A 14,046-nucleotide genomic window follows, 5' to 3' on the forward strand; every position below is an offset into this window, starting at 1 on the left:
AGGGATTTCATTGCGTATGAGGTTTGAACAACTGTGAAGCTAGGCAGCCATAGTGTATTGGTTTGGGGCTAATACTGAACTCTCTTGGCAGCTGCAGACCAGAATACATGGACCAGTGCTGAAACTGCAGAGAAACAGTCCCAACTTGTGAATTCCATGAAAAATCTGGTTGAAAAGGCCCAAACACCTTGGCCTCAAATATTCCTGATTAGAAATCTTTGTAATTTCTATGGGCTGAACATAATGCAGAAGATTCTTCAGCAAGAGTCGTGGATTTTACCCAGAGGAATTGAGACTTCACAGGTAAGTGGCTTCCAAAGGCGACAGAATTTTATGCTTACAGAAACTGTATGAATAGTTTGCATCTCCTTTCTACAGGATGGTTAATTCAAGAGACCTGTTTTCACCTGAAAGCCAGGGCCATCCCTAGGGGGTTGCAGGGCCTGGGACAACCCCCCACCCCCGTGACTCTTCCTGCCCCTGCACCGCCTCTTCCCACACCAACTCTGCTTCCACTCCACCCCTTCCTGCCCCATCCCCATTCTGCCCCTTCCCCCAAACTCCTGCCCCCACCCTGCCTCTTCCTGCTCCCTCCCCCGTTCTTCCCCTTCCCCCAAGGCCCCACCCCACTTCTCCCGAGCAATGCCGGGAGCCAGCGAGGTAGAGCGAAGCAGGGCCAGTCCCGCTGCCGCCAGCCTCTGCCCTTCCCAGGCCCCGTGTCTCCCTGAAGTGCAGGACCCCCCAAAGTACAGGGACCCGGGGCAACTGCCCCAAACCGTCCAATGGCTCTGCTGAAAGCAGTTTTGTTCTTGATAAGCAAAAAGTGCTGCAAACCACAGAATTGGTAAAACATGACCTTTGGGCTTTTGTGGGTTATTTTCAAAATGATTCTGGTATTTTGATTGAGAGCTCTTTGTGGCAGGGACTGTCTCTCAGTACATGGGTGCAGCGCCTTGCGCAATGGGGCTCTGATCTTAGTTACTGTGGGCAGGTTTACACTTAAAACACTGCACTGGCACAGCTGCCCCGCTGTAGCGCTTTAATGAAGATGCTCTACGCTGACAGGAGAGAGCTCTCCCATCGGTGTAGTTAATCCACCTCCCCGACAGGCGGTAGCTACATCTGCAGGTGAGGTTCTCCCGCTCACTGATATAGCAGTATCTACACGGTGGGTTAGGTTGGTATAACTATATCGCTCAGGGAGGACTGTTGTCAGTCACTTTGTGTCTGTGCAGTTCCTGGCACTATGGGCCTCAATCAAGATTGTGGCTTCTAGACACTGCCATAATACAAATAATAAAACAATACATAAAATAAGAATAATAATTAATAATAAAATACATGAAAAATATTTTAATTAACCTTCAAATGTAACTGGTCTGATAGGATTCTTTAGCGGCCTCTTGCTATAAAATGATGTGCCTTAAATAGTACATAGACAGCTTCTTTATAACAAAAGTATAAAATATTTTTATTTCCTTAGGACATGAAAATCAGCTCCAATACACCCTTGATGCTTGTGACGCTAGACAGAGCAAGAGGCCTCATTAAAAACACAGACTCCGAAGAAGCCAAGCAACTAACAGTGAGTGTCTGTTTTCTATTTTAATGGAACATGGTTTGGTTTGTGATTCTGTACAAGTGAAATTCACCCCTGTGCAGAGAGCCAGCACAATTGACACCAGCTCAGGATCTGCTGCATAGGACCTGAATCAGAGACTCAGAGAACTAGAAGGGACCTCGAGAGGCCATCAAGTCCAGCCCCCTCCACTCATGGCAGGACCATGCACCATCTAGACCATCCCTGACAGGTGTCTGTCAAAACTGCTCTTAAAAATCTCCAATGATGGAGATTCCACAACCTCCCTAGGCAATTTATTCCAGTACCTAACCACCCTGACAGTTAGGAAGTTTTCCGTAATGTCCAACTTAAACCTCCCTTGCTGCAATTTAAGCCCTTTGCTTCTTGACCTATCCTCAGAGGTTAAGAAAAGCAATTTTTCTTCCTCCTCCTTGTAACAACCTTTTAGATACTTGAAAACTGTTGTCATGTCCCGTCTCAGTCTTCTCTTCTCCAGACTAAACAAACCCGATTTTTTCAATCTTCTGTTATAGGTCATGTTTTCTAGACCTTTAATCATTTTTTTCGCTCTTCTCTGGACTCTCTCTAATTTGTCCACATCCTTCCTGAAATGTGGCGCCCAGAACTGGACACAATACTTCAGTTGAGGCCTAATCAGTGTGGAGTAGAGCGGAAGAATTACTTCTTGTGTCTTGCTTTCAGCACTCCTGCTAATGCAGCCCAGAAGGGGTTGCTTTTTTTGCAACAGCATTACACTGTTGAATGACTCATATTTAGCTTGTGGTCCACTATGACCCCCAGATCCCTTTCCGCAGTACTCCTTCCTAGGCAGTCATTTCCCATTCTGTATGTGTGCAACTGATTGTTCCTTCCTAAGTGGAGTACTTTGCATTTGTCCTTACTGAATTTCATCCTATTTACCTCAGACCATTTCTCCAGTTTGTCCAGATCATTTTGAATTTTAATCCTATCCTCCAAAGCACTTGCAACCCCTCCCAGCCTGGTATCATCCACAAACTTTATAAGCATACTCTCTATGCCATTATCTAAATCATTGATGAAGATATTGAACAGAACCGGACCCAAAACTGCTCTCTGTGGGACCCCACTCGTTATGCCCTTCCAGCATGACTGTGAACCACTGATAACTATTCTCTGGGAACGGTTTCCAATCAGTTATGCACCCACCTTATAGTAGCTCCATCTAGGTTGCATTTCCCTAGTTTTGTTTATGAGAAGATAATGCGAGACAGTATCAAAAGCCGTATTAAAGTCAAGATATACCAAAGCTATCAGGTTGGTTTGACACAATTTGTTTTTGACAAATCCACGCTGGCTGTTACTTATCATCTTATTATCTTTTAGATGTTTGCAAACTGATTGCTTAATTATTTGCTCCATTATCTTTCCGGGTACAGAAGTTAAGCTGACTGGTCTGTAATTCCCCGGGTTGTCCTTATTTCCCTTTTTATAGATGGGCACTAGATTTGCCCTTTTCCAATCTTCTGGAATCTCTTGCGTCTTCCATGACTTTTCGAAGATAATCGCTAATGGCTCAGATGTCTACTCAGTCAGCTCCTTGAGTATTCTAGGATGCATTTCATCAGGCCCTGGTGACTTGAGGACATATAATTTGTCCAAGTAATTTTTAACTTGTTTTTTCCCTATTTTAGCCTCTTCTGATCCTACCTTAGTTTCACTGGCATTCACTATGTTAAATGCCCAATCACCACCAACCTTCTTGGTGAAAACCAAAACAAAGAAGTCATTAAACACCTCTGCCATTTCCACATTTTCTGTTGTTCTTTCCCTCCCACCATCGTCCCGCACTTAGTAACCGGCCTACCCTGTCCTTGTTCTTCCTCTTGCTTCTAATATATTTGTAGAATGTTTTGTTGTTAGCCTTTATGTCTCTAGCTAGTTTGATCTCATTTTGTATCTGGTCTTTCTAATTTTGTTCCTACATACTTGTGTTATTTGTTTATATTCATCCTTTGTAATTTAACCTCGTTTCCACTTTTTGTAGGACTCTTTTATTTTATTTTTTTTAGATCATTGAAGATCTCCTGGTTAAGCCAGGGTGGTCTCTAGCCACACTTCCTGTCTTTCCTATGCAGTGGGATAGTTTGCTCTTGTGGGCAAAGGGACTTAATGGGACTTAACTGGTGCCTACTGTAATTATAGGGAATGTGCCTTTAAGGTCTGAGCTTCCCAGACAGACAGTCAGGTGGGGTGCTGTGAATCTCTTGTTATTACAGCCAGTTGGAAACAGAACAAAGCAGATCTCTTTGCAAGCTTCTATGCACTGAGCCATCACTGAACACCACGGTCTTGCGCTGGCTTCTCTGCACAGGGGTGAATTTCATCCTGATTATAAAACACAACAGAGATCGGTGTGACCCTCTGGAGTGAAATGTGCAAAGTGGAGACCATAAACCTCTCTCTGTTTTATTTGATTGTCATTTAGGCCATCACAAAGCACATGGAGAGGCTCCTACAGGCATCGCGGCCATCAGAAGAATCCATGGAAAACAAATTGGAAAAGATCATGAGTGACGTGAGCAGCCAGGAGAATGCAGCCTTGCTGGAAGTGGTGCTGCATACTGCTCTCACGCTGACCCTGTCCCAGCACCCGCTCACCGAGCTATTCAAATCCATCTGCTTCCAGCCCAGCGCTGTCAAGGTGAGTCTAAAGCAAAGAGCCATTGTATTCCTCCTTGGCCCCAGCAGCTCTGTGTGCCACTGACATCATCCCCTTTATGCCCCTTTCTGTCTGCAGTGTCGGTTACAGCAGCTTTTGGGTATGGGAGGAACTTAAGATCTGTCCCTATAAATACAGATATATTTAAAATCATCCAAAATCATGGCCACTGTGCCACATCCCACCTGCACTTTGCTTCTGGGTCTCGTCCTATTCTGTTAACTCAGTCGCTAACCAGAGACTTTGGACTTTCTAGTCCAAAAACCCCCAAAGTCACTATTTGCATCCCCCCCCCTTACAGTGACGAATGCTGGGGATATGTGCACGACAGCACCTGCCTGAGGTTCTGGGGGCTCCAGGGAAATAGTATCGAAAGAATTTAAGGCCGGAAAGAACCATTATAACCCCCTGCATAACCCAGACCAGAGAATCTCACTCAGTTACCATTGTTTGGAGCCCTGAATTATCCACCTGGCTGTCTGTCCATCTGTGTGTGTCTGTTTGCAGTGAACCATTATCTTAATGTCAGCTGATAAAGTTCGATTTTCCTGTTGAAATCAAAAGGGAAATGAAAGTTTCCACAAGTCATTGGGCCGGACGCAGGACGCGCAAGGGTGAGATTCTCTGGATTGTGATATGCAGGAGACCAGGCTGGATGGTCAGAAAGGTTCCTTCTGGCCTTGACATCGATGACTCTTTCCCTTTGTGCTCAGGTGGCTACTTTCCCAAGTTATGGCACCAAATTCCCGGAGGAAGAATTCTGTCTTTGTTCAGGACGAGAAAGCCCCCTAGCACAAGGAAATGAAACCCTGTACCTGGGACGAAGGGGGAGAATTGGGCATGAAGCTGGGTTGGCACAGCACAAACACCCTTGTGAGAATTGACGTGGCCTAGCCGGCAGCCCGCTTTGGAGGCTGAGCTCTTTTATAGGCCCATTTTGGCTTTATGATTCCGTACCAGTATTTTATTATTCATTCAGAGGGGCTGTGTTCTTGGGCGATCAGGCACTGGACTAATACTCAGGTTTCCTGGGTTCTGTTCCCACCTCTCCCTGGGTGACTTGGGCAAATCACTGAACCTTTCTCCTTCTTAGTTTCTCCTCCCACCTCTTGTCTATTTATATTGTAACTCGTTGGGGCAGGGATTGTCTCATTATATGTCTGTATGGTGCTGGGCACAACAGGATCCCAATCTTGGTCGCTGTGTGTCCGAGCAGTGCCCAGCCCGACGGAACCCTGATCTCAGTTGCTGTGTGTCCGAGCAGTCCCTGGCATAGAATCATAGAAGATTAGGGTGGGAAGAGACCTCAGGAGGTCATCTAGTCCAATCCCCTGCTCAAAGCAGGACCAACCCCAACTAAATCATCCCACCCAGGGCTTTGTCAAGCCGGGCCTTAAAAACCTCTAAGGAAGGAGATTCCACCACCTCCCTAGGTAACCCATTCCAGGGCTTCACCACCCTCCCAGTGAACTAGTGTTTCCTAATATCCAATGTAGACCTCCCCCACTGCAACTTGAGACCATTGCTCCTTGTTCTGTCATCTGCCTCCACTGAAAACAGCCGAGTTCCATCCTCTTTGGAACCCCCCTTCAGGTAGTTGAAGGCTGCTATCAAATCCCCCCCTCACTCTTCTCTTCTGCAGACTAAACAAGCCCAGTTCCCTCAGCCTCTCCTCATAAGTCATGTGTTCCAGCCCCCTAATTGTTTTCGTTGCCCTCCGCTGGACTCTCTCCAATTTGTCCACATCCTTTCTGTAGTGGGAGGGTCAAAACTGGATGCAATATTCCAGGTATGGCCTCACCAGTGCCGAATAGAGGGGAATAATCACTTCCCTCAATCTGCTGGCAATGCTCCTACTAATACAGCCCAATATGCCATTGGCTTTCTTGGCAACAGCGGCACACTGCAGACTCATATCCAGCTTCTCGTCCACTGTAATCCCCAGGTCTTTTTCTGCAGAACTGCTGCTTAGCCAGTTGGTCCCCAGCCTGTAGCGGTGCTTGGGATTCTTCCTTCCTAAGTGCAGGACTCTGATGGGGACATGATGGGGCCCTGATTTCAGTAACTGTGTGTCTGTGCAGCACTTGGTGCAATGAGGTTCTGAGCTTAGTCTGGAAGTTGCCAGGAACCAAACCTGTATCTCCCAAATCCCCATCCAATGCTCTATGCACAAGCCCTTCCTTCCGCTCTGCCCCAGTGCTGTAGTAAAGGTGTCCAACTGTGGTTTGTTTACCAGGCGAGCTACCTTCCAACCATGCCGAGTGACCTTCTTTTTGATGTGAGGAATTGGAAAAACACTGCCACGGCAGATACACTGTGGAGTAAGTGTCAGAAAAACTTTATATCAGTATTTTTCTGGATGCTTTTAAACACCCCACTATCATAATACCAGGCGTGCTTGCCTTAGTGGTGTATACATACAGAGACAATCTTCTTTTCCAAGCCTCCGGGTGGAGATATGGCTGGGGAAAACGGGGCATGACTGGAACACAGCCAAGTCCAGCTGAACTTTGCTGGACCAAAAGGTACCCCGAGTCTGTAGGAACTGGTCTTAAATTAGAGTAAGGTTGGGGCAGGGTCTGGCAGCCTTGATACAAGGGATGGGTAAAGGCTGCTTAAAGCCAACTGTGTCCCTCCAGTCTGGTCCTGCACTGATCGCATTTCAGACTGACCAGAAATCTGGTTTAGAATATTGAGTCACAAGGTCATTTTTTACGGAAGCAGGAAGTTTGGGACCAGGTCCCCAGCTGATGTAAATGGGCTGTAGCTCCAATTCGATGGGACCAGATCCACAGCTGGGGAGAATCGGTCGTCACTCCATTGGAGTCACTGGGGCTGTGCTGATCCCCCGAGCGGAGGTTCTGGTACATTATCATTACTGTTTGTGTGACTGTATCAGTAGCTGATTGGTCTGATTCCCTCTCACACAGGATGCCGATGCGGGCAGTACTGGAGCATTGAAAATGTAAGTGTCTCTTCATAGCTGTTGTTCGTTGCGGGTGTATCTTCAGCCTCTTGCTGCGTCTCTGTCTCTGGAATGTACTTGTTGGATTTCTCAGGACAGGATTACTTGCCACTGACACAAGGATCAGAGGCCCAAGCTGACTCCAGACCTTATCTCCCTATCTAAAATGCACTTAAATTGCACCTAAACCTTCACGTTAGGGCAGATGTAATGTTTGGGCTTGAGAAGTTCATTGCTGTGCAGCCCCATGCTAGTCTCCTGTGATACGAAAGTTTCATATCGGAAGCTGTATCTGCATGTAGCCCCTACCTGAGACAGCCCCGTAAAGGTGGTAGAGCCCCTGGGTGGGGCTGAACCTGCCTCCTCCAGAGCTAAGAGCACAGTTCTTTCCTGCCTGAGCCAAAAGACCCACCTCTCTTAGCCCAGGCTGTAGCAGGCTCATCAACCTCTATGTACGGCCCGGCCATCGCTGGAGCTGGGCTGGGCACCACACTGGTAAGTGTGGGTTACATGTGTAGATGTGTCTGTGGAGACAGTTACAGAATATGAAGAGTTCCATGGCATGGCCTGTAAGAGTAAAGCGAGCAGTATGTGTAGAGGTAGTTGTTTTCCACTGTAAATGCCTTAGGCCCAGATTCACAAAGGGGTGAGGTGTAACCCTTCTGCCTGTTGGAATTGGCAGCAACAAGGGCCAGGTTCAATATCTAGGGGTTCCTCTTCAACAATACAACACAAAACCAGCTCAAGCCCCAACCCAGTGACATGGGACAATCACACACCACCCTCTGGGCGCCTCTAAGAGGCAATACTTCCCCTCTTACCAGCACAGTGTCTGAATGTAGAAAAGAAACTGAATAACAGGAGGGAAGTTTGGGAAAACACCACAAACAGGGTTCATAAACATAAACCATGCGCAAAAGACCAACTCATGAGTAAGTTGGGCAGTGTCCTCTTCCATCAAGTTCTTAAATCCAGCAACCAAAAGTCCCTTTAACATGCCCGTCCCTTCTCTGCACCCCATTCACAGTTGTTGTCCTTGGTACGTGCAGACCCAGGGGCAGAGTTGCATCTGCAGAGTTCACCTCCCACCCTGGGTGGAGGGTAAGAAGGCACTTTACTTGTTTTACTGCCCCAGCACCACACCTCTCTGCTTATTGCCCTGTCTTGTGTAATAAGATTCTCTCTTATTACACAGTAGAGAGAGGAAGGATCAAATGGTGTCCAGGGCCCTTAGGTAAGGCCCACACTACCAGGTACAAGTGACAGTTCCCACCCTCTCTCTCAACTCATTGGGCTTCAGAACACATGTCCCCCTGCCTAGCGATTGTCGTTTAGTTGAGGGTGAGTCCCTCAATCAGGAAATGCCAAGTACAGTTCTGCTTCCCTGGATTCACACAACACACAACAAGGATAACAAGTCTTTATAACTCCGACCCCAATGACAAGGAGACTGGGGATCCCACACCAGCCAAAAAGTGATCATTTGGGCAAGCAATTCCATCGTGCTGAGCACCTAGGCAGGGTGGGTGTGCCCATGCAAATGAGATCAGCTCCTGAAGTCCTTTTCCACAGCTCACCACTAGATGTCAGGGGAGAGCTCATTCAGCCTCTGCTTAGATAGGCGTTGTGACGCTGCACACGGCCACACCTAACTTCTAGTTGCTTAGAAAAGCACTGGAACAGCAATGGGATCCACAGAGCCCGAGTTAGGCACCATTGCCCAATGCCTGGGCAGAGACAGGCACTTGACAATGTGACACACCAAGCCAGCACACTAGGCAGGGAGCTATTTAAGCTAGCCAATGGGAGATACCAATCACTGGGGTATGTGCTAAGCCCTGCCCCCTTCAGAGAGGTAGGCACCTGAGTCCAGGCTCCAGGGAGGTGGCTGGCTCTGCCTAGTGATCCACGAATGGGAACCCCTCCAATAGAGTCAGGGGGGGTTAGATGCCTAGGTCTCTTTCTTTCAAGATGAAGTTTGCCCCATCAGATTATCCCATAGCTCAGTGGCTAGGCACCCTCCTGGGAGCTGGGAGCCCCCAGTTCAAATTCTTAGTCCCCCTTGGGCCAAGGGGGCAATGAAACCTGAACTTCCCACACCCGGGGTGAGTGCTCGAACCACTGAGCTGAAAGGTGTGAAGGAACCTTCTCCTCTGGCTTGGTTTTCAACGGGCTCCTTTTCCTGTCTTCCCCTGGTTCGTGGGTTGCTCTGGGGCTGAGGCAAGAGATTGGCCTTTGGACACCTAGAGGGAGACAGCAATGCACATGCCCAGAGGCAGAAACTTCAGCACTGAGGGAACGTGTACCCTGAAAACAGAGGCGCTGAGTGAGCATAGATGCTACAGGGTTAGGAGGTAACAGAGCAGGAGTTTTGTGGCTCGCAGTGATGCCTGAAATTGGGGCTTAGCCACGATGTACCTTGGTGGATCTGGGCCTTCCCAACTGGAGGTCTGAGTGTCCTGCACCTAATCCTCCTCCTCCGTTCTAGCAACGTGGTTTTAAACAGTGACCGATGTGGTTTTGCCTTGCCATTATCAATCATACTGATTCTGCATACATTTCGTGAGACCACAAGTTTATACACACAAAGTGAGCTAGGCACCCATCCCCCCCCCAAACTTCAGCATGTTTGGGGAGCCATTGGGCTTGTCTACATGGCCACTTTGTGTGCGACAAGCCACGGTGTGAACTACAGCACACTGTCTTGCGCACTAAATCACTGTGTGGACACTGCTGCGTCCTGTGCACTAAAATTCCATATTGCACTTGGACGTACTGCTGATTCAGTAGCACTTTTAGCGTGCAGGAGCAGGTGCCACACAGACAGTTGGTTCGTGTACATTCACACCTCGACTTGCCGTGCACTGAGGGGCTGTGTAGACAAGCCCTAACTCCACTAGGCTACTTTGAGAACATGATCCTATGCACAAGGCCAGTGTGTTGCACACTCACTGTCTTTCCTGTTCGCTCTTTGGAACATTTCTGCCTCCAGCGGTTTGTGCAAAGTCTGTTTCTTGCTCAGCTGGAGCGAGTGATGCTGTCTGGCTAGCAGCTGAGCAAACCATCATACAATTGTTGCACCGCTGGTTCTTTAAGAAGTGACTAATGCTGACATTATTCCTGTGACAACAGTGCGGACGGCCCTGGGTTATTATCAAGTGTCTGTGTGGCTCCGAGGTCGGTGGGACTAATCACAACCCCGTGGAGGGATTTGAGGAAGTAGATATGTAAGTTTAAAATCATTGTTTGTGATGTAAAAGGAATGAATAAGACTGTGTCAACTTAAACCCACACAGCTGGGAATTGTCTACTGGGGTGAACTATAGGTGCCAATTTTAGGGGAAATTTCATTGAAAGTTCAAAATTCCAATCCTTTTCCCCACCCCAGTGTGACCCCACGGTCACTATAGTTGTGAACTGGTTAAGGTGAAACACCAAAAAAATACAAGGTTTGGGAGAAAACTCTGACCTCTATGACTGTCAAATGATGGTTTCTTAATACAGCACGAAGGATAAAACAGAGAGAGGCTACGTGCTGGTGAGTCCGTCCTCACGGAACAATGAGACAGAGAGGGATCTGCCTGCAACTTCAGTCTGCATCGCCAGAGCACTGCTCCATTCTTCAATGCTCCTGGGAACTTTTACTGATAAACAGGTGGGAAAACAAATATGCCCAATAACACTTCTGTCTGTCTGTCTGTCATAACTCATCAGGGTTGTACACCACTAACCAGTTATAACTTGTAATGGTAACTTTGACTGAGTTATACATTGCCTTTAGAGAAGTGTCTGTACAATTATATGGGGAAATGCTTCCTCAGAGCTAAACTATGGAAATACTTTGCCTTCTAGTCCATTTTGGAGCTAATGAAAGTGAAGCCCCAGGACGCCGTAAAGTTCTTTTGTGACCATCTTGAAAAAGACATCCAGTTCCTAGCGGAGTCACTTAGTGGAAACATAGACGATGCAACGATGACAGTCCACCTATTCCTCAGATACATCCTCGACAGCACAGCCGGTAAAGAAACGCCTCGTTTTAGGGACTGTTTTTTTTATTTTGTTTTTTGCTTCTGTATTTATGACAAAGTGAGACAAATTCAGACTAAAATTAGATTCAAAATGTTTATCAGAGAGGGGAATGAGTCATCAGGACACCTCATGTAGGGATGAGATGTATTCCCCAGCACCTGGAGTCTTGACATTAAGATGTGATATCTCATTCTAAAAGATCTGCTATAGCTCAGACAGAGGTGATGGGCATGGTGTAGAAATCACTGGCTGAGGTTCTATGGCCAGTGTTATGCAGGAGATCAGACTAGATGATCATAACACTCTCTTCTGGCCTTACAACCTACGAACCTATTAATAAACTGATTTTTAACTGGCTAATATGTGAATGTTCTCCTATATCTTATGGCTCAGGAATCCAGTTGCCTGGTAACACTGTAATTCATTTCACTATTATGAACGACTGCGCTACTTTAGATCTGCTCATTAATTTATGTTAAATGATGAAAGCTGACGTGTAATTGTATATTTCTTACAGACACAAACATGACTATTAAATGTATGCATGAAAAAGAAGACAGAGTACAATGGGAAAGCTGTTTAAAAGCCGTAACTCAGTCGTTCTTCCAGGTATGTGAGAACCAGTTTTCTAAACATGGTAAATATCACAAATAAACCAGCTGTTTACTCAGGGTAAGAGAGAGTGAGCCAGAAAAAGCCCACCTGAGACTTCCATGCCACTATATGAAACCAGAAGTCACACAAAACATTTCTAAAATGCCATTGTTTTGCCTCCAAAGAACCCCTTGGTGCTCAGATGCCACAGTGATGGGCGCATTATAAGAACCTGATAGGACAACATAAACTATATTAAGCCTGGTTCATTTTTTCAATGTAAAAACTTGTCCATTGTGTTCAGCACACTAGAGAGGAAACTCCTGTGTGTTTGAGTGTCTATGAACCTGGTGTTAAACTGCCTGCCACCCTGCATTTCCAAGAGTTCTGTTGGCATTTCATTATTATTATTATTATCACAGTAGGGCCTGTTGGCTTAAACCAAGATCAGGGCCCCATTTTGCCTGGCAATTCACAGACACACACAAAGAGTCTGTGGGTGGGAGTGGGGTGATGGGGCCGTGGTCCTCCCACTTATTACCTGCTATAAGGGCGAGGGGGCGGAGAAGAGCGAGAAGGGGGTGAGCCATGGGGGAATGGGCAGCTCCAGGGCGGGTCCTTGGGGGAAGGGGTTAGGATGGGGCCATATTTCGGATGCCAGTGGCCCCTCCGCTTTTATGGAGTTTCTGTAGTCCCTAGCTGGGTACTGCACAGACACACAGTGGAAATCAGTCCCTGCCCCACAGAGCTCACAGTGTAAATAGACAAGGGCAGGATTATTGTCCCTTTTTACAGATGAGAAATGGAGACACAGAGTCATGAAATAGCTTCTCTGAGATCACACAGGGAGTCGGAGGCAGAGCCAAGAATTGAACCCGGATCTCTAGTCTGGTGTCTTAACCCTGAGCCAGCCCGGCTGCCTCTCAGACCAATGAGAAGAGCCCGGCCCCTTTATAACCAGACCTGATTCCTAACTGACATCTCACTTCCACAGGTGCTGGAGCAGAAACTTGCTTCTGCAAAGAAGCAGATTGTAGAGGAGGGAGCTCACAGTTCAAATGTTCTCCTGAAAATAGCCTACGGCCAGTCCCCGCCTTTCAGCCACCTGCCGAGCTGCGGGCTGATCAACATGCCCTGCATGTGGAGATTTGAACAGAGGATGACAATCCAGCGCCTGACCCATCTGGTGCAACAAGAAAATGGAGCAAACCAGTTCCCTGTGCTCCTGGAACTGCTGTCCAAGGTGCTCTGGGATGATTTGAAGTAATGTGCACACACAAACAGCACATGCGTTAGAACAGCACACACATATACAGAGATGTGAATACATTGTAACCCCTTTTCAGCCCAACAGGCTAGTTAAAGTTTGGGGCCTTGTTGGACGTAGAAATTGATGGAGTCTGATATTTTATTTACTGCAGTTTTGTTTATTTACAAATAATGAACAAAGACTCGTGTCTCTGAACACAGGGGGGAATCAACTAGCAGGAAACAGCTTTTGTTGCTCACAGCACCAAGAGCAATCTTTGATCCTGCGCCCCTGGCCTCTTCCCAGGTTTCTGCCAGAGTCACCCACTGGCTTGCAGCTGCTCCCTCCTTCTGGCAGTCTCTCTCTCTTAGCCTGTTCTTGTCTGACCTCTGTTTCTGTGGGCTTGTCTACACTTAGAATGCTGTGCCACTGTAGTGCTTCAGTATAGATGCCACCTACGTTGACGGGAGTGATTCTCCCACTGGTGTAGGTTATCCACCTCCCTGAGAGGCAGTAGCTAGGTCGATGGGAGAATTCTTCTGTTAACCTAGCAATGTCTACACAGAGCCTTAGGTCATAACTACACCGCTCAGGGGGGTGAATTTTCAATACCTCTGGCTGACATAATTAAACTGACCTAATTTTCTGGTGTAGCCCGGTGTGATCTCTCTTCCCATAAACACACAGCTACTCAAATCAATACTCAGCCAAAAGCTCCTGGACAGGTTCACACATGGCTTTTGTCTTAGATGCGGCTTTTACTTACAGTTATGTTAAGGTCTTGATTTAAAGACAGGAGATAATTATGCTAGGTCTTCCATCATGTCCGTATTTAAACATGAACGTTCAGTTTTAAGTTATGCCCATAAAGCCAGATTCCGAGATGATGTGTAAGATTTACTCCCTTACTCTCATTTGGACTCTCT

The 14,046-nt window shown here is 47.0% G+C and overlaps 2 protein-coding genes across 2 annotated transcripts in view; both read left to right on the top strand.

Annotated features, from left to right (window-relative positions):
- Positions 1–4,328, top strand: part of LOC117876588 (E3 ubiquitin-protein ligase rnf213-alpha-like) — a 56,958-nt gene extending 52,630 nt beyond the window's left edge. Inside the window, exons 23-25 of the mRNA XM_034768839.1 lie at positions 92–303; positions 1,484–1,585; positions 4,050–4,328. Coding sequence (XP_034624730.1) covers positions 92–303; positions 1,484–1,585; positions 4,050–4,328 — 593 coding nt within the window. The remainder of the gene's footprint in view (positions 1–91; positions 304–1,483; positions 1,586–4,049) is intronic.
- Positions 4,329–6,523: 2,195 nt separating this feature from the next.
- Positions 6,524–14,046, top strand: part of LOC117876247 (E3 ubiquitin-protein ligase RNF213-like) — a 28,726-nt gene continuing 21,203 nt past the window's right edge. The window contains exons 1-7 of the mRNA XM_034768207.1: positions 6,524–6,604; positions 7,214–7,248; positions 10,381–10,475; positions 10,753–10,903; positions 11,101–11,266; positions 11,795–11,886; positions 12,866–13,114. Of these exons, the coding sequence (XP_034624098.1) occupies positions 6,538–6,604; positions 7,214–7,248; positions 10,381–10,475; positions 10,753–10,903; positions 11,101–11,266; positions 11,795–11,886; positions 12,866–13,114 (855 nt within the window). The 5' untranslated portion in view covers positions 6,524–6,537. The remainder of the gene's footprint in view (positions 6,605–7,213; positions 7,249–10,380; positions 10,476–10,752; positions 10,904–11,100; positions 11,267–11,794; positions 11,887–12,865; positions 13,115–14,046) is intronic.

Source organism: Trachemys scripta, chromosome 4 (genome assembly GCF_013100865.1).
Source record: "Trachemys scripta elegans isolate TJP31775 chromosome 4, CAS_Tse_1.0, whole genome shotgun sequence".
In the NCBI taxonomy this organism is placed as follows: Eukaryota; Metazoa; Chordata; order Testudines; family Emydidae; genus Trachemys; species Trachemys scripta.